Source organism: Dermacentor albipictus, chromosome 4 (genome assembly GCF_038994185.2).
Source record: "Dermacentor albipictus isolate Rhodes 1998 colony chromosome 4, USDA_Dalb.pri_finalv2, whole genome shotgun sequence".
Taxonomy (NCBI): domain Eukaryota; kingdom Metazoa; phylum Arthropoda; class Arachnida; order Ixodida; family Ixodidae; genus Dermacentor; species Dermacentor albipictus.
In genome coordinates, this window is record NC_091824.1 from 143278721 (window position 1) to 143299949 (window position 21229).

At 43.9% G+C, this 21229-nt stretch overlaps 1 protein-coding gene across 3 annotated transcripts in view; it reads left to right on the plus strand.

Moving 5' to 3' along the window:
* Rbbp5 (retinoblastoma binding protein 5) overlaps positions 1–21229 on the plus strand; it is a 46385-nt gene that overhangs the window by 17629 nt on the left and 7527 nt on the right. Inside the window, exons 10-14 of one of the 3 annotated variants that reach the window (XM_065448464.2) lie at positions 1965–2036; positions 2443–2627; positions 8613–8709; positions 14763–14868; positions 19768–19917. In XM_065448464.2, coding sequence (XP_065304536.1) covers positions 1965–2036; positions 2443–2627; positions 8613–8709; positions 14763–14868; positions 19768–19917 — 610 coding nt within the window. The other 2 variants (XM_065448465.2, XM_065448466.2) reach the window with 2 other exon arrangements.

Below are 21229 nucleotides of genomic sequence, written 5' to 3' on the forward strand. Positions count from 1 at the left end.
TTCAATACAATTTTTAAAAGTGGATTTTTCTTTAGACCTGCATATTTTGCATCAATATTTTCTAAAATATAGAATGCCAATAATGCCTATTGCATTTTTACTGGTCTTGTAGAAAAAAGAAATATAGCTAAAGTCATTGTGTATTATTTATTTGTCAAAATTACGACAAACTACATTGTACACATGTGAAAAAATTGTGGAAAGCTCAAAACGAGTTAATTTTTCATCAGCAGTTAAGAGATTAAATCACTGAATTAACACAAATGCCAAAGAATGTTACGGGTAGCTTGGCTGGCAGGGAACCAGCCATCAGCCCTGTCCATCCAGAGGACTTTTGGCCGGAGCGCTGATAAAGCAGTACAAAAAATGAGGTGTGAGGTATGAGAGCAGGCAGCTGAAGGTGGCCACCAGTCTGAGCTTTCATCTTTGTACTTCATCATTCGTCTTACTGAGATGCTGTTACTCATCAGCCTTTGCCTATGGTGCGTATATATAGCTGTTTTCCTGCTCAAAACAGAGCCATTCTTATTTTGGTAGAGGCACAGATGTTGCATTTATCAAGAATACCAGAAATGGAAACAGAAAACTTTTCAGTGGATCTGATTGTGTTCTGGTTATTGTCACTGCCTGATGATTTACTGATAAGATCTTTCTTGCAAATATGACTGATTGGAGCCAAAGAAGAGTTATCGAAATGTCCTTAAATTGGATTTAAAGAGAACTTTGTTCTTTGGTTGCAATACTAAAGATTGTCGAAAGAAGTTACTCCTTCAGCAGTCTTTCGAAAAGGTATAGTGACATTAACTACAGGGGCTTGAAGTTGTAAAACTTACATCCATGCTCTCAACTGCTACATTGTTACTTTGTAGTATGTAGTAGCGTAGCATCTTTATTTCTTTTTTGTATACATAAATAAGAAAAAGGACAGAAGCAAAAGGTGTTTTATGCACTTGACAAATGCTATGGCACCTGTAGTTTGCAAGAGATACACATCTCTTGCATAAAACATGTTTGATGCATCACAAAACAGTACAGTATAGGCGATAACAGTGATAACACACAAAACTGGCTAATAACAAGACATTCTCGTGCAGTAGTAAAGAAGGAAAAAAAATTAATGGTAATAAACAACATGCACTCGCCCCTATGTATGATGGAAAATAATATAATTTAAGTATAAATTGTAAGCATTATTTTTTGTCGTTGATAAGTAAGTTGTTTCTCCAACAAAATTTTTTTACATTTATTGTTACAACTTTTGGTCTAATGCTAAAATCAGTTATATTCCAATTAATTCATTAAACATACTGTCTGGTATTGAATAGCTGTTCCATAATTTGTCTTGTTCTTGGCAGTCATAAATAACACCTTGTCACACCTGCTTATGCTAAGGTTCATCGGCTTTTGGTGAAATGGCAGCCAGTGCTGATGCATTGCCGTTGGAAGTGTCACTGTGCACAGACTAGAGCTTTAGCTTGCTTAGATATCCTCCAGTGGTGTTTACGAGACAACATAACTTCAGTGATGCCAAGCAAACTTGTTTTCCCTGAAATGTTGTGGCAAGTTGAGGTTGGTGGCTTTTTTAAAAATTATTATTATTATTATTTTTAATAAGTTCCAGGTTTTCGGTAAACAAACTTGACATGTTTGTAATGATCATATGTAAACATTTTATAACAGGTAGCTTTATGCAGGCAACCACGGATATTGTAAATGAGCTACCCAGTTTCCTCGAAATCCTTTTAGCCTTTGTTGTAAGCTAAAGTTCAACTCCTCAAGGAAGGATCAAAAAGGGCATCGTTATGCTTACCTTCCAGACACATTCTTTAATGCAATTAAGCTATGTCACACTCAGGCTTGCTCTGTCCTTATAACTATACTGTAATAACATCCTGCAGAATTTATGCGCGCACTGCAAAGTGAGCGTCAATTTTCATGTGCCTCCCACTTTTTACTTTCTGCAGTGGCATCCCGTGCGTCCCATCATAGCATCCATATCCAGTGGAGTGGTGTCTATTTGGGCCCAGCCACAAGTGGTTAGTACTGCTGATTTTTAATTGGTAATATTAAAAATACATCTAGTTTAAGCTTGGTAATGAAATCAGCTACTTGTGCTTATTTTTTTTTCTCATTGAGGATGTCTTCCCTATTTTATCTCACTTGCATTGATTTTCTTTCAAATAAACCCGCCGTGGTGGCTTTCTGGCTTTGGCGTCGTGCTGTTTGGGTCAAAGTTGCAGGTTTGATTCCAGCCATGGCAGCCACATTTTGATGGGGATGAAACGTGAAAGCTCTTGTGTACTTAGATTAGGTGCACATTAAAGAAGTCCAGATGATCAAAATTAATACAAATTCCCCAACTGTGGTAGGCCTGATAACCAGATCGTGGTTTTGGCATGTAAAATAGCAGGACTTAACATTTTTGTTCTTTCAAACAAACAGGAGAACTGGAGTGCATTTGCTCCAGACTTCAAGGAACTCGACGAGAATGTGGAGTACGAAGAACGTGAAAGCGAATTTGATCTGGAGGATGAAGATGCAAGCCCTCCGCAGCACACAGAGAAAGAAGAGGAGGATGGAGAAGTGGACGTCGAGACAGTTGAACCCATTGTTGCATTTTGCAGCAGGTAAGCAGGGAAGCAGTGTTTGACTTTTCCACATGCACAGCAATAGTGCAAGGAATGGTGAATGCTTGCTTTTATTCAGTGAACAGGAGTACTCTTTAGAGCTGTGAAAGTGCTCTCACTAATTTTTTTTAGCGGTGGAAGAGAAGCAAGGTTGTCATAATTCAGCAGTTGAACATGCACACTTCTTCAGCACTGTCATTGTTTGCCAGGGCTGTTTTATTTTTAGTCCCCAAAACGAAAGCTGTAAGTGTATGGAGGTGCTCAAAGAAAAGAAAGAATACATTTTCCTTCAAAATTTTCATCACCGCATAGAATACACGTGCAGCTTTGGTCTCAGCTGATTCTACATGAACTACCAGCCTCTTTTAACGTGACAGCGTTAAGGAGCTCGTGTCGCAGAAAGGCCGGTGTTGTCGGCGTCAGCGGCGTTGGCCGTGAGCGATAAATCCCAGAAGGCACTTCATAAATAAAAACATCTTCCAAGATGGGCTGGTGGGAATCGAACCAGGGTCTCTGGAGTGTGAGACGGAAACGCTACCATTCAGCCACGAGTTCGTTCCTTCAAAATGGGACAAAATCGCCTCTAGTGAATGCGGTGTTGCCTTAGAAACGTGCTGGAGAAAGTTATACTGCGGTGTATATCGGTAATTATGACCATGTAACTTACAGAAGTCGCAGTTTCACGAGTAGTGAAGTACGTTTCTGCTAAATATCTTCTCCGCTCTGCGCACACGCAGAGCCATCTTGCGGCCAACACAGAAGGCCCCCTCCTCGCAATGTACGGCGCTGCCCCGACACGTGGTGCACCACTCGCCCCATGACCGCGTCTGCCTTCATGGCGCGTCAGGGCCCGGCTATCTCTGCCGATCGCGACGTTTGGCTGGCATAGAGCGTTTAAGTAGGCGGTGCGAACGGGATGCGATAACGCTATCGCGTTCCACTCTTGAAGGCGAAGCTTAAGCGTCCTCCAATTTTTTATGCTTAGGTGCCGGCAAGTACTGCAGCTACAGTAAAACCTCGTTAATTCTTAAAATCTTATAATTCAGACTCGTTCTCTGGTCCTGGCAGGCGTGTGCATAACTTAGTGGAATAGAACTCTAATTTAGACATTTGGTGGCGCACAGGTCAATTTAAACATATCTCCAGGCTCGGTGAGCATGGAGCGCTGCAAATGTGTCACTCAATGTAGCAAAAGACAGTGCTAGCATCCAAACGAAATGAAGTGGCGGAGTTTGCGTCATCGTAGTCATCAGCGGAACTCGTACGTGAATGACAGTAATGCAGGAATGCTTCGTGCCTATTTGTTGCTTTATAGCCTTTATTCTTGTGTTTACCACCATGCATAATGCTGTATTGCCTGTGTGGCTTCATAACTACATAGTCATAGCTTCATAACTCGATGATCGCATCAATAGTGACCGCAGTTTCGTCCACAGTGGTTACGCCAAATGGTAGCTTCGTTTTAACTCGGTGCCTGCGTTGGCTGTGCCACTTCAGAACTGCATGGTCGCTGACCACCATTACGTCAATAGCGGCCGCAATTTTGTCCGCAGCAATTGCAGGAAACACTAGTGTAATTTTGACTCAGTGCAATGGCTGCTTGCACAGTGTCACAAACATGGAAGAAGCTGTTAAGGATGAAGAGTGCCAGCTACATTGTTATGGACCAACGACCTATTGGCAACCAACTTAGCAGTGACAAAATAATTGGGATATGCATGCGTTAGTGAAAAGCATGCCTCGGATGAAGACACGTACCGCACTCGCTCTGCAAAGGAATTTGCAAAGTCTTCACTTCTGTGAACGCTAATCAGTTATGAGATGATGAGAATTGCAGCATCCGCACTGCTTTTGTGCAAAATATGAAATGAAATGAAATGAAATGAAATGAAAGTTTATTTTTCCATCTTGTAAGGTACAGATCTTGTTAGTCAAATAGAAACAGGATTTGCCAATTTGTTCAGTAAATAAAAGCGTGGACATAGTAAGCATTTGTTTATTGTTTCCTTGATTATTTATTTTTACAAGTATGTACCTGCAGCACCACAAGGGCATTATTGCAAGGGGGGACATTTGGAGCGAAAAGAAAAACGTAAGCAATAATTGAGCCCTCCCCCACCTTAGCAACGCAAGAATGATGACAGAATGCTTTCCAGACACGGCCCTCTTCCCTTCTAGCCAAACAGTCAGAAGACACAGACCATTCGAAGAAAATAGAATTCTTACAGCCGAGACCAACCAAGAAAAATGACAGCCTAAACCATTCCAAAGGAAACATTCCGTCAGGTTATACAGTCTAACCCACTAATAGCAAAATTCAAGTGCCACGAAAATTCCATTGTTATAAACAATAATTGTGCTAACCGGGTTGCTCGAAAAAATCATAATAGGGGACTGGCAGAGCTGTTGTGAGAAGACTATAATGGCGGGAAGGCCAGTCCCCTCCCCACCACCTTCCCCCATCCGGCGGTTCTGCTGATTGTGTTCACTTGTTTTACTGTTTGACTCTGCTTCCTGAGTGCCCTGATCTTGTGTAACTAGCCACGGTCGTTGGCGTTCAAGAATGGCACTGCTATAACAACTGCAAAGAGGGCTCACAGGCAGCAAGTGACATGCGAGCTCCGCCAAGGCATCACTTTTGTGGCCCAAAAAGGGGCCTTTTAAGAAAATGCAAGAAGGTTGCGGCGGCAGCCTGTGAGCTTGAGAAATCTAAAAGAAATGCTGGGGCGTGATTGCCACAAGCATCCCCCCACATAGTACTTCTCACTGGCTTGCACTAGAAAACCTCATGTCCATCAGCCTTGCTTGCTTTATGTGAAGCTTGCCGACATCCTTCTCCAAGGCATCCAGGTGCTCCATGTAGTGCAATGGAAGGTCCAACGTAAAAATTAAGCCCTGGAGGGACTAAATCATCTGCAGGGTCTCCTGCGAGGACATAGTTGAGGCAGCCTGCCTTACTGCATCATCGCTGCTGTCGGCGCTATCTGATTCAAGCAAGCACATTTGTGATGATCACCTCATCGGTTAGAAGTTCTGATGTTTATAATGCGTCGTACACATGTAGACACTCTTCGAGTCCTGAAGCATCCTCGTCAGCTGCCGACCAAAGTTCAGGCACCACGATATGACTAGTAGAGGGCCTCTTTCACCTCCTTATAGGTACCTTGACCAACGTGTTTGCTCCCATTGTATATTGAGTTGCTTTCTTTGTCAAAACTGTCTGCCGAGTGGGTGATTGTCGACACTGTCGGTTGATAGTCGGTACTTGCAACACCATCTCGGCTTGGGCTTGACTGTACATACATGACAGGGGAACTGCACAAAAAGAGAAAGGACAAGGAGGGGAACGCACACCAGCGCTGGTGTGTGTTTCCCTTCTTGTCCTTCGTGTTCTTGCACTGTTCCCCTGTCAAGTTCGTATTTCTTCACCGAGTCGCACATATATATACTTTTTTAAAACGTCTTTGTAGTCCTTCAGGATACTGCACTTCATTTCCAAATCTATAGGAATGCACTTTCTTTTCACCGGCAACGTCCTGTATTGCCAATGATCAGCAGGCAGATCACCCGTCTGCCATTTCAGCAGCGATTCAAACAAGGCTGAGAAACCACGTGGCCAGGAACGACTTTGACGCATCCAATAAAGACGATCACTATTGTGCAGAAAGAGGGGGCCCCGCGAAATCTGGGAGCAGCGCAGTTGGCACGGTTCATTCGTCTTTTGGAAGGTGACGCGGCTTAGAGCTGTGGGCGCTGCCCATTCGTGTTCAGAGGGGTGGAAGGGTGACGGGAGAGAGGCACACGAGGCTGGCGGCACAGAGAAGAGCAGAAAATGAGTGCATGGCGGCTGTTGCGGAGGCGGGCGATCATACAGGGGCTCAAATTTCTCTTTTTCCTTTTTCTTTTCAGGGATTTCGCATTTCATTACCTTTCGGCACAGACATCCAGCAGCCAGACTTCGTTATAACCGATAATGCAGCATGGTAGCATTGTAGTAAGCGGGTTATTTCACCCTAAAAAACATGGAAAAGTTGACGCTGCAGCAGCTTCTCATTGTTATAACCGATATATCGTTAAAACCAGTATCGTTATAAGTGGGTTTGACTGTATTTGGGATAAGCACAGAACCATCCCGGACCGTTCCCGACCTGCCACCCTCAAGTAGCTAAGAAGTAGCTGTGGTGTGCTTGTGCAAGCCCATACCACGTGGTAAAGTGTTGTGCATTGATCGCAGTGTGGGCATTTATAAGAGTACAGCGCAGGGCGTATGGCATGGTAGAGACTGGAATGTGGATATGTGTTTATTTAGAGTTTTTGCCATATTACGGCTTCCTCTTACATCAGAGCATTATGAGGCGGTGGTGGCGTTCTTCGTGAAAGGCGATAGTGTTGCAGGACATGCGTGTAGGTTAATGGTATGGGCTCAGGGTGGAACTGCTCTGCATGATCCTCTCGCGGCTCCCGGTGCACATGCACTCGGGCATAGGAGTGTGCCTGCTGATTGCCGCGTAAGGACTCATGCCCCGGAGTCTACATGTTTTGTATGCCCCAGATAAAGAGGCATGTGATGAGGCTGTCAGGCTACACTCAGTGGAAGACTTAAATTTTCTTCAGTTTTCGAGGCGATTTTTCTCGCTTTTCCTTACACCTTGCTTATGGTGCATCATGTGCAAGGTGAGAAAAAAAATTGTCTCTGCATAGGTGTTGTGCACAAAATTAAAAAATCAATACAATGTATGCTTTAGCAAAACAAGAGGGCTGTTGTGCACTAAACCAGCTGCGGTGGCTTAGCGCCTAGGGTGTTGCAGTGCTGAGCACAAGGTCGGAGGATCAAATCCAGGCCGCGGTGGCTGCTTTTCGATGGGGCTGAAATGTAAAAATAATCCGCTTGTCCCGCGCATTGGGGGCACGTTAAATATCCCCTGGCAGGGGCTCATTAAGATCCCCTGGTGGTCAAAATTATCTGGAGTCCCCCTCTATGGTGTGCCCCATAATCAAATCGTGGTTTTGGCATGTAAAACTCCAGATTTTCGTTCATTTATGAAGTAAACTCTTATGAGATGTTTTTTGTCTCCTTGGTAATCTGACATTATGGTAATTCAGACATTCTCTTCTGTATTATGAAATCTGAAATAATGTGGTTTGACTGCATGTGCAGTGTTTTACTGTATGTAGGACACCTAATGTAATGGCTTTGAACAAATCCTTAAAGATGCAACCATTGCTTTGGAGCACAAGCATGGGAAACAGGAGCATACACTAATGAACTATTTGAAGGTAACACACAGGTTAGCACTTGGTGTTTGCCTTGTCTGTCTGCTTCAGTGCGTCTGCTTGGAAATAAATTTCTTACCCTAGTGCACATTGTGGCGATGTTGCAGATACTTGTAGGCCATGGCTGCAGGAAATGTTACTGCTTGACTATATTGGATTAGGGTTGCCAACTGTCCCGAATTCAGTGGGACAGTCCTGACTTTCGAGTAAACATGCTGACTTGACCAAGTCGGGACGACCAAATGTCCGAACTTCTACTTTTTTCTTTGTCTACAGGATAAGAATAAACAGACCAGATTTCCCTTTTATAATGCCTGACAACTCGTATGCACATTCTTCCTGTTCTGTTGCATTGTCATAAACCATAAAGGTAGCTTCGTTTTTGTTGTTCTGGGTCCGTTATAGGCCCTAACCATTCACGGGACTTCTATTCATATTGGTCGCCATGTTTTTCAGGCAACTATACTACACCTTTCTTGTTGTAATTCGGGACACTGTAGGGCTAAACAAATTTGTTCAATTTGATTACACGCATAGACTGCTGGCTTCTGGCACTGTAAGAATCGGTTCGTATTCGATTTGGTCTCGAAAATTACTATTGCCGCACCTTTAGAATTTGGTATTACTGTTCCCATTAACCTTTTTGTTATGGCACTTGACTGCTTTGGCAGTACTACTCTGAGTGTCTCTTGTGGTGTTGTCATCCTTTAGTGATGAAGAAGGCGAAGATCCACGCGCGCTGCTGTACCTGCCCATATCACCTGAAATTGATGAGCCTGAGGAAGGCTGGGGTCAGCCTCCGGAACCTGTGAGAATATTTTTTTGTTGCATGGTATTTAGGTGCAAATTTATATGTTGTATTTTCTAGAGTAAATGGTTTCATTTATGCGTGCAATATTGGTTTCATATTTACAATCATGTGTTGCGCTTGCCTGTGAGTGCAAGATTGTTCGCGCTTGCCATCAGACTTTATGAGGCCAGAGCTCTGCCAAGCTGGAATGTACAGTTTTTACTTCTTAATGCTCGTTTATTTTTTTGAGAAATGGAAACATTCATTCATTCATACTCTTGCTAACATAACATAACATAAGTTAACATAATTTCTGTAAGTTGTGTGCAAGCTGGTATAGTGTGCTGTAATTCTTGGATTATTGAAATTCTCCTACTGTTTCTATTCAGTTGTGAGCTTTTACTCTTGTTTGAGTTTAATTAGTGATAAATAAAAACTTCTGGCAGCTGTTTGACTGGTACAAGTTTGCCTATGCTTATAGTATATGATATGTCGAAGATAAATTAATGTACTTTATCTGGTTGACGGTATTGTCGCCTGGTTTCAAACTTACCTCTAAACATTAGCACTAAAGCACTCAGCTGTGTAATAACAGGGCAGCACTTACTAACAGTTGCTTTGACCACCACTCTAGTTCTCCTGTATCTATTCTTGCATGTTGTTTTGTGCTTTGTTTATCTTAGTTCATCTCACAGTTGCGCCGTGCATTTTTGCTTCGCTGATGAGTACAAATGTTTGAATAGCGAAGTCCTTTAACCCCTTAAGAGCTCCTTTAAAGAAAGAAACTGTACTATAATGACTCATTTCTTTCACGTGATATGCTTGAATAACATATTTAGAACACACAAATATGACTGCAAATAATGTGTAAAATCTAATTCAATAAAACAGACGGCAATAGAATGTCTATTGCCATCTATGTTGTGAAATAAGAAAGCAGCCGTTCAGATTTTGGTCAAAAAGTGGCAATTGCTCGTGACAACTTTAGGTCGCCAAGATTTTTTAAAGAGTTATATAACACTGAATATTTGTTTCTAAGAAGCACAAAAAGAAAACATTTCATGGTTGAGATGGTTCCTCTGCTTTTCATGTGCTGTAAAGCCATTGCGAAGCATTTCATTGACTTGGCATGAAAGCTCAACTTTGGTTGCCAGCTACTGACGAGACAGTGCTGCAGGGCCTAGCCGGCGGTAGTGTAGGGCGGTATGCTGTCGGGAGAAGGTCGCTCTTGAAATGTTCGCACCTGTGGACAAATAAATGTAGATCACGCTTATGGGCTAAAAACAGGTCAGCACGCTTGAAGGGGCAGTGCATTTGAATGAGTTTGTGGGTGATCAGCTGTGGCAACAACTGTGTAGGCTAACCAAATTTGTATATGTGCGTACTGGTAGGAACGGTAAAAGTTCGCATGTGGACATAAAGCCTAAAAGCTCTTAAAACTAACACCGTCGTGGAGTCAAGGTCACTCGTGCAATAACTGCACGTCGCGACGGTGTGCATTGCAACAAGTGAACACAAAGTGCACCCAGAGCCTCGACCGTTGCGAAATTTCAAATAAGTATTATTTTCAATAAAGCACAGCGTACAGCACAGTTTACTAGGAAAAGATGAGTCTGTAGGGCCTACAGTTTGAGGGTCTGCACTGGAACTGCGAGATGAACTAGAGGTGGCGATGGAGGCAATACTCAGAGTGGTGTAGTGGTGGTTAAGCTAGAAACTGTTGAAGACAAGTTCTGGTCACCCCCAGGTGAGCACCAGGGATCCATTGATGCAGGAGGAAGTTCAGTTGTGATGTTGGGAACTTGGGCTGGTAGCCTTGGCACGGTAGAGGTCTCGAAACTGGACTTCCAAGTCCTGTGGTTTCTCCTCTGCTTCCTCTGCATGGGCTTCGTTTCTCCCACATCCATCGGCACCTTCCTGCGTGCAATCAGGAGAGTGTGGTGACCATGCATCTGGAAGGTTCGAAGGTCGCCCTGGTCCTGTAGGAGGCAGGAAGCACGGGCCTGACAACCGATGACTTCCCTCCTGTGGCCTGAGCATTGGCAAACTCCTTGCTCCCCACTGGCTTGTTCTTGTCCGTCTCCCAGGATTCCTTTTTCTTCTTTTCTCCTTTGGCACTGCTGTGTAGGCCACTGATTGGCTAAACACTTCATGTTTTGAATTCACGCCTCGTGTCACCTTTGTTGCTGTTGTCTTCGAATTATGTCTTTGCCCAATAAATGTTTTCCGATCCGATCGCCGTGCTTGTGCAACCACTGCTGCGTCTCATCGTGGTCTTCGCATGGCTGACCCACTGTGATCATGGCACTCGCGCACTTGACACATCACAACCAGTTACATTATTGACAAGACATGCTGTAACAAACACTGTGGTGTTGAGAACCTGGATTTGGCAAAAACTACAGCAGAACACCCCTAGATCAGGCGCATATCCAGGGAGAGGCTGGGGGGGGGGGAGGGAGGGGCCAGGGGTGTCCCCCCCTTGAAATTAAGCGGCATATTGAAAGCCACTGAGGACTTTATAAGCATATTGATGATTTTTCTATTTATTCATTATTCATTGGCTTATCCAGGAGCATCAATAAAGCGCTGCGCGTCATAGAGGACCTAGATGCTGAGCAACCACAATCTTGTGAGCAAGATCCGTATACAGTCAACAACCGGTTATTCGGACACTGATAATTCAGACAGCCTCATGGCACTTCCATTAGCCCTGTAGACTTAATGTATAAGGACGACCGAAATTTCGGACACCTTACAGCGCATTGTCCTATGATCTTGACTGCAACTGTGCGACCTGCGCGGCTACTGAGTCAAGCAGATATAGAGATATTTTTCTTTTGAATGTCACCCACTTCATTGTCAGCCATGTCGCCGGTGCTCCGCTTTACCGAAACCAGTGAAGCCTAGTCGATCTAGTAGTCACCGATGAGAATTGGGCAGATGTATTGACTGCACTTTCATCCATCTGTAGCGGCAGCATGATTGAGGTACAATGATCGAGATACACGCCGCTATTTTGTAGCAACACCTTCTGCTTTATGGCACTCTTGACATCCACTGTTCGTGGCCAGCTGATCTTGTTGATAACTTGTGCATATGTTGCCCTGACTACTGACGAAGCGCAATATGCGTGGTAAGGAATATCATAGTCATTGCTAGAAAATCACGGCCATGGTTGAAGTGCAGATCGTTGCATGACGCAGATCATTGCAACTATTGCCGCCAACCCTTTTGTGATAAGCACCTTCACCTATCCGTTTCACAGCACGTGTGGGGTAGCGTTGTCAGAAGCTTACTGCATGCTTTAATAGGTTATAACCCAAATGCGCCGCCGGTCCCTGCTGCTTCAATGAGTGGGACCGGTGAGAGTGTGCATAACTTACAGAAAAGAAAGCAGCCCAGAGGTGTTGCATTGGCTAAACTAGCTACACACTACCCTCATGAGCTGCTTGCACAGCCAGGAATGGCACGGTCATGAAGACAGCTCACTCATTCATTGGACTTGCAACACTTGCATTGGTCTGCTTGGCAGCTATGGCAATGGTGTTGAGGAACCACGTCTTTGTCCCTCAAGGAAAGGGTCAATGTACTCACGGTCATCGACTACAATCCATATAGAAAGTGCCTAGACATTGTCAGTGAGCTTTAGACTGCCAGTGTTGATTGCTAGCATGCATGGCCTGCTTGGCCGGCTGCCTTGGCTCGATTTGTGCGGTGTGTCATGTGATATTCGCGAGTATGAGGCCAGGGGCGAGCCATTATGCCTTCATATGCATCGTCTTTTCGCACTGTATATGTTAAAGGGGACATTAACTAGTGCACATGACCGGGCGCATAAGTGGTCTGCACGCTATGTATCGGAGATTGCACATGGATAGGGCGTGCCGAGAAAGCTGGTGGCTTCGATGCACCCAGTGTTAGATGTCAGGTGATCTGCTAAGTTTTGGAGGCATGGTGTAGTTGAAATGTTCAAGCGGGGGACAGCATGGAATGTTCACTTTGTGATAAGCACGTGCATTTCCTGCTTCTGGCGATCTTCATGCCAGGGTTGTAATGGCAAGTGCTCGTTGTTGTCGAGTGAACTCTTTGTCTTTAGGTGCGTTACACTGCGCTTTAGTTAGTAAGTGAATACAGTTAAATCTCAAGAAAATGAAGTTGGTAAAATTGACAATTTGCTTCGTTATATCGAAATTTCGTTCTATTGAAATTTGACCTTTTATGCAAATAAGTACAGTCGCCAATCAATTTTTCTTACACGTAACATGGCCGCAGAATTTCCCGTATTATCGGGCAATTGAAAAAAGCAAATTTGAATGAGAAAACAATACATTTTCAAGTACTTTGGAGTCGGCGACGAATGATGTGATTTCATGCCATGTACGTCGACAATATCTTCATGGTGGTATGCATTAAGCGAAGCCAGTCATTCTTTCGCTGCAGGCTGCAGGCTTGCTATGCAGAAGCAGCCATAATCTCTATCTCTCTCAATATTCGCTCTGACTTTAAGATATGCATACAGTAGAACCTCATTCATACGTTTTGGAAAAACATACAAGAAACATACTAACCAGGAAAACATCAGAAGTCAGTAATAAATTCGGCAGAGTCAACTGTAATTGACATCTGCATAATGTGAAGCATTGGCTAATGGTTGCAGCAAGAGACACCGGCACCCATCGAACTGTTAGGGCCCAAGCGGCCAGGGATGCACGTTGTGGTTTTTGCGGCCTCGGCAAGCTTAAATTTGCGCTTCTCAATTTTGGCTCGAGTCAGCAGCTTCTTCGGGTGGGGCATGTTGGCGGGAAGTTTTTGACATAGCCACCCAACGCCATGAGATGCTAACATGCGTGAAGCTGGTTGGGCCTGAGCAACCCAAGACGAGACGTGCTTTGTTGTCTTGTGTTTTGAGGCAGCAACAGGAAACCGAAACGAAATCAGGCTGGTTGGCGAGGCTGTAATACGATAATGCCGGAACAAATGATAACATTAACATTGCGCCACCTGCAGCAGGGTACGGTGGCACGTTTAGCTTATCGCCTCTTAAAAGCGTGCAGTACACTTCCTATGGTACTGCACCATACACGCTGTGAAACAAGTAGGTGAAAATGCTTATCGCAATAGGCTTGGCAGCGATAGCTGTGAACGCATAATGCAATGGCCCATGAGGAGATATGCTGCCACCGCAAGGGGAAACTGAGCGTGTGCCAGCGTTCTCACGTGATAAGGGTGGGTGTGCACTGAGGGAAAATTGCCTTGCAGGTGCCTACTGCTTTCGATCGCACACATGTCGTGCCTTCTTTTTACACGGGATTTAGCAGCCATAATATGATCACAGCTTGGCGATGTGCTGAATGTACATCGATAATGTTTTCTGGGAATGTTTTACTTTTATAAAAGAAGCGTAACTGTATTTAGCCATTTTTTTGTGTTCTTGAATGTTAACGTTGATGCTGGAAAATAGTACAAAATGGGATCTTATCAGCCAGGTTTTACTGTATTTGATCTGCACACTTTGTAAAGCTATTTCAATTGCCCGCTTCTGAAAATGGCATGTAGTGTTCCATGCTTTGCCACATAACTTCATTAGCTAAACCTTGTTATGAATACAACAAGTACTCCTGCTCCCTCAAGGTGTTGCTTATCCGTGTGTGCCGTAGTATGAAAGAACTGGGCCACTTTTGATTGCCGCAATTTGTACAATGCTTATAGCTTATTGTCCGGCACTAACATGATGAAGATGCAGCTCTTCATTTTTAGGTATTATGCCTTTAACATGATGACAATGGAATTCCAACAATGAACAGTGGAAAACGCGCGGGAATGTAGCTTAGTTGCGTTTTGTGTATTTTGTTTACATTCGGTACATGCTAAGTTGCTTTGGCTTTTAATGTGTATGGAAAACTGGTGCGGCATCTCCTTCAAGCTGGTAGCTTCTTACTCGGTAGCTGCATACTAGTGAGATCTGTGAAGAGTGTTTCACAATAACTTTGTGCATGGCAAATATTACAGTTAATTTGGGTCCATAGATATTTATTCCTCAGTGATGGTCGTGCACCACTTTCTTTCAGGCCGCAGAAGAGGTTGGGACAAAACGACCCAGTTCCCAAGGGGACTCACCCAAGAAGAAGAAACCCAAGACCTACGACATAGAGCTGAAAGACGCTCCTGTTGGGGGTAGAGAAACTACAATGTCTATCTCATGTGTCACGGAGAGTGTTCGTACATATACGTTTGACCCTGATTGCAGTGATCTTCAGTATGGCATATGAGCGGAATTTTTCGATGAGAAACAAAGCTCTCGTTTATGTCAGAGGCAAAGGAACTACAGTGCTTTCATCACAGCAACACACTTCTTTTTTGTGAACGCTGCAACCTTAATGTAAAATAATGATGGTGGAGGAGTTGTGCACTGTAGACATGCATGTAAAACATGTTGTGCACTCTTTGTTGGTTAGAGCTGTCATTTCGAGTGACTACCCATTTTTTGATGGCTCATTTCATTCTGTGTGAGCACATATGAGATGTATTTTGTAATGGACAGCGTGACGTACGAAAACGCTAGCGTGCTGTTCACTGCGAAGTGGCGCTTTAGGGGTGACCATTAAATGTGTCGGTTGCTGCCAAAGAGCTAACCAATGTAATGAATAGGTTTTTCTGATCAAGTAAAGTTTCAGTCTTGGTGTTGTACCTGCTGTCGAATTTCAGTTTTAATTTTTTTTGTGCTTGCTTGCAACACTGCATTTTTTATAACTATTTCTATTACAAAGCCAGATTGCTTGTTATAGGCTGAGTGCAATATCGGTGAGCAGTGTCTGTTGCATACAGTTGCCACTGCAAAATATTGAAAACGTGCTGCTTCTGGCAACAGTGACAGTTTTTGTCAGTTTATAAAGGTAAAAAGTTAAAAGCAAAGAAGATAAAAAAATTGTCCTGTGCATTAGTTCATCCAAGCCAGTTTGTTTATCTTTTTTTTATTCCCTTTCAGTTTTCTGGTGGTGTATATCACTGTCTCTCACTTTCTCTGTGATTTAGTCAGTTTCTGAAGTCCTAAGAACTATCTATTTCTGGGTTACAATGACCTAGCATAAATAGATAGGAGTGCTCATATAAAAATACATGGCAGGAGCTTTGGTACAAAGCTTAAGCCTTCAAAAATTTGTACAGGGTGCTAGGAATACAAAATAGCAGTAATTGTATGCATAGAGTTGTCCTTTCCAGTGCTACAGGCAGTAACAACACAACTGAACCATTTGACATACTCAGAAAAATAATGCTCCAGAATGTTGCATTTATTGCCAGAGGTTAATGATTGTGATTCAGCAGTGTTTTGTCAAGCTTGGCTAGTTAGTCCCTGTGCTATGTTTTCAGAGATAGCCCACGTACATAGCTAGTAGCACATTTTTCAGGAATCTTGCTGTTTTATATGCGCACTTCTTGCTTTCCTTATTACCTCGCGAAAGATGTGGTGGGGCCTTGTCTTTCAGACAGCCTGAGGAACTTGGGCTATAGGCAGACCCGGTCAACCTGTTGTTTGATATGAAATTTTGACTAAGTGCTGACCACAGACCTGAGATCGCTTCGAGATTAAGAAAATTACCTGTTTGATGCAAGTCCAACAGACTTCCGCTCACTAGCAGAACCATTGAAGCAATTGTTCATTCAAAATGGCGCCCTTAAATTATAATTATATATATATATATATATATTGTTTTCTTGGATCAGCCTTGTTTGTAAAAGTCAGACATGGTCTTAGAAAAACAGAGTGTTCTTTACTCTTGACCACTGGTAAAAGGAAATAAAAGAGCTGGGGATCGTCATGGAAGCCATTGTGAAATGGTCTCTGGAAAAATAGTTTTAAAAAATTTCTGCTATTTTCATTGCTCCAAGTCCCCTCATATTTGGAAAACTATAACCCTGACATTGAGAGGCACTGTGTATATCATTAAACAATCAGATGTATACTGTAAAAATAATGATAGTCGTGTAGGCTATTTCACCAGGTAGCCAAAGTCGGGTAATATTCCTCATTTTTCACGAGTTCAGAAGGTTCAGCAAATATGTACTCACACCAACCAGTACTCTGCCAAGAACCTGTGTAAATATGGAAAGAAATGGCAGCATTATAGACTGCTCAACTTTGCCCCCTTTCCCTTGTGTCTTGGTACTGGCTCCCAGCTATGCACTTGAATATAACTGTATTGATCTGTGTAAATGGAAACCTTTCCTGGAAGAAAAAAAGTAATGAATGAATAATGTTGAATGGAGGACATCAAGCTGATCAGTGTTATTTCACTGAAACTATTATTAGGGCATACTGAAAACAGGCTGTACAGAGCAGCAAAATTCGCCTTATGTTAACCCTTTTGATGTCATATACAGTATACTGTAGCAGGAGAGCATATCCATGTGTTGGTCCCCTTTGGCACTCAGAAAATGGCTCAATACGCGAAGTTGAGTAAGTGTTGTTAGCAGTGTGGAAGCTTGCACCTTCGTAACCCCTGAATTTAAAGCAGGGTGCTGGCTTTTAGTATCTAGTGTAACTGACAGATCCAGAGTAGCACTAGTTGTAATAGCAGCTGTAGCTGTCGTGCTTCACGAAGGGGATTAGTCACATCATAAGAACGCAGCCTACTAACTATCATCGCAGGATCAGAGAAATTGAAAGACAAAAAAGAAAGAAAAAGGAAAAAGAAATGAGTGCAGTTGATACGGAATGTCGTAACCAATGGAAACATTGGCTTCCTCTTCGCTGGCAAAAAGCAAATGCATCACTCGTGTTGCTCCACAAGCGGCACCCCCAGCATTGTAGTCGGAGAAGCCTCAATGGACGTCTGCATGGCAGTGAAAAACAGTCTGCAGCTGAAGTCTAACTGAACTGCACCAAAAAAGCCTTGTTTTAGTTTAATTTCATTGTAAAGAAAAGTAACTAAGTATGAACGATCTCTCGCGAAAAACAGCTTCAAAAAGAGAAAAATAAAGAGGAAAAAAAAGAAAACAATTATTTTTTCCTTTTCCTGCCGCTAGAAGTTTGTAGAAGTTTGGAAGGAATTTCATAGCAAATTGGTCGGGCAACTAAGAGGACGTTGGCGATATCACAAAATTTAACTGCCGCTACCATTTTGGTTGTCTCATGTCTTGAACGAACGTGGTAAAATTGTTTAACAAACGTTAAACAAATTCGTGGAAGGCTGCTAGAGTTACGATTCCATATGTCAGCCACTCGCACCACACCCTAAAAAGTTGGACCCTTTGGGGTGTATATTTACCGCACAGCGATAATCGTCATCTGTCTTGCCAGGGTTTTCTTTAACGCTGCGAGCCCGGTACTTCCAAGTCACGAACGGCATGCGCGTTATCAGCATGACGGAGCATTCTCGACAGGAAAGTAACGAGCGCGGCGTCAAGAAAAGAAACGCAAGCAAGACAGATGGCGATTATTGTTGTGTGGCAGATATACACACCAAAGGGTGCAACTGTTTTTACACTTTAAAAACAGTTGCACCCTTTGGGGTGTATATTTGCCACACAACAATAATCATCTGTCTTGTCCGCATTTCCTTTCTTTAACGCGGCAAGCCCGGTACTTTCCAGTAACGAACGGCATGCGCGTTATCAGCATGACATAACATTCCCGACAGGAAAGTAACGAGCGCAGCATTTTCAAGGAAGGAAATGCGGGCAAGACAGATGACGATTATCGTTGTGTAGCAAATATACACTCCAAAGGGTGTAAACTTTTCTGAGAGTGTAGAGTGCACGGTTACTCAGGGCAGCGAAAAGACGCGCTTCCGATGCCTGTGATGCCATAACTAGGGTCATGATCGCTGGTGAAGTAGTAGCTGTAGAGCCTAGACGTTAGTGGCACATACCCACTCTGGGGGATTGGCCAAGAACCAGGTAGCTCCAAGTAGTAGTAGTAATAATAATAATAATAATAATAATAATAATAATAATAATAATAATAATAATAATAATAATAATAACAACAAAGAATGATAACTATAAACAAAATTGTTAAATACGTATATGGAAAGTAATGGATGTGTTTCTAGCTTATGATTTTAATAGAATGCAGCAATAAATGAACAAGAAATGCGGCTAATGTGATGGCTTTTGAAGAATATAACAAAACCTCAAGTTCTGATTTTACAGTCGAAATCTTTCTGACCCTGCAATAAAATTTTTTAACACTTAAGTTTAATCTAAGAAGGCGGAACGGCATTTCTAATGTTCTTTTTCGCAATTCAGTGTATCTTTGACAGTCAATGAGAAAATGATCTATTGTTCCGTGTTCCCCGCAAAAGGGACCAATCAGCTTGGAACCAAGCGCTGGGCGAATGTTCAGACCTCAGAGGAACGCTGCCATTGGTTATTTGCCGCCAAGCTGGTCTAAATCAACTGTAGCCCGACCGTAGCGTCATCCGCACCGGATTCGTCGTTTCAAGTCGACCTCTGGCGGCGTAGCAAGCTGATTGGAGAAGATGCGTGCGACCAGCGTATTTTCTTTCTTTTTTTCGAACGTATGTCGTCGTTGACGGGAAAATGCGCGAGAGAAAGATGCGCTGCCGACGCCGACGTATGCAAATCATAGCAATGTCTCAAACGCACTATGCAGGTCAGCAGTTACGTTTCCATTGCGCATCGTTAAGTCCATAAAAAATAAGCGATATAATTAAAAAAAAAACTAAGAGTCGAGGGCTATTCCATGTATTCAATCAGTGGACTACTACGTTTCACGCACACTGTCGCAGTACATAACGTAAAAAACGTAACAAAGTGGGAACCTTCAGAATGACGCTTTACGTACACAAGTCGGTGGCGTGACGTTAACGAAGTTAGTCTTCTGCAAATGCTAATCCTCGGCCAAGTCCATGCGTGTAATGCGAGTGCACAAGGAGACAATTTACAAGGTCACTTTCCTTGCAGGATGACCCTAGAATCGCGGAGAGCTATGTTGCGTCCCTGTGTCGCCCTTTAGTTCTTCTTCAAAGACCTCGCGTGTCCTCTGAGGGGGTGTCAAAGGACAATGGCTCCCCCGCACTTGACCTACCTTTCCTGCCGCGCTTGTTTCAGAGATGCACCCTCTGCTGAGCACCAAGGTGAAGGACAAGAGCCAGCAGCCGCGCAAGCCGCGCCAGAAGCCGAGCAAAGCCAGCGCGCAGGCCGGCGGCTACGGCCAGGAGGCCAAGTCGCCCAGGTCTTCCAAGCTGTCCAAACTCAAAGGTTCGTGGCGGTCCTCCTTTCCCCGTTATCCCGGCGCGTGTTGTTAATTCAGCCGCCTGCACTGGCGATGTTTTTTTTTTATTTATTCCGCTTCACGCGGTCCAGCGTGACAGCTGCGATTTGGACGATCGAGTCTTGTCTTGTCTTGCCTTGTCTTGTATCCTAAACAGTGGCGCATGCCCACTACGGAGGATTGGCCAAAAAGCAGTCGGTTGTCCGTATGCTTAGAAGTAAAGCGAAACTAGATTTGAATAGTAGAGCGTAGGGCCAGTATTTTGTAGCGATGCCTTTTCCGATTCTATGCTTTTTCAGGCTTTTCGCGCTTGGCTACTGGTCAGAGCGACGGCCTGCCCACATTATCAACGCGATCAGGCGGCTGTGTGTGGTGGATGATAAGAATAGCATAGAATAAGGCATAAGGCATCGCTACAAAATAGCGGCCCTGTGCGTGTTTCGTCGTCGTTGCCGTCGCTGAGGCTGTGTGGCCGTAAGCATTTCGTATCGCTGTAATTCGGGAGACGTCGCTGGCTCTTCTTGGAATGCCGACATGAAGTGTCGTCGCACCGAAAGTCGGTCAAGGCTTCGTTGATCTTTTTACGTGGCAGTGGCCTACTGGGAAGACTATAATTATCCCATTCCGCCCCTTTTCATTTTTTTCTCACGCTTTTATTTTTGTCACCGCTCTTTCCGTCTTTACTTCCCCTTCCCCTTCCCCAAGTGCAGGGTAGCAAACCGGAGGTTTTAACTCTGGTTAACCTCCCTGCGTTTTTCTCATTTGCATCTGTCTGTCTCACGCTACTCAGATGTGCACAACACTGAAGTTACGGTGGCAACACTTTAATAAGCGCGTCGCGCCGTCCGCACGAGTTACGTGGCCTATAGACCCGCCGGGTTTGCTCAGTGGCTATGGTGTTAGGCTGCTGAGCACGAGGTCGCGGGATCGAATCCTGGCCACGGCGGCCGCATTTCGATGCGGGCGAAATGCTAAAGCACCCGTGCACTTAGATTTAGGTGCACGTTAAAGAACCACAAGTGGTGAAAATTTCCGGAGTCCTCCACTACGGCGTGCCTCATAACCAGAAAGTTGTTTTGGAACATGAAACCCCATAATTTAATTTTTAACGTGGCCTATAACATCGTAGCCATCTGGCTCGACACACGATCTGGGAGGCCGTGCTTGAATGCAGCTTTTTGCGCACTAGACGAAGATAGAGAAGAAAGTAAGGCACACGAGTGCAGATCAACAGTGTTGTAAAACACTGTTGTAAGTCCGCGCTCGTGTGTCTTAGCCTCTGCTCTGTCCTCGTCTTGT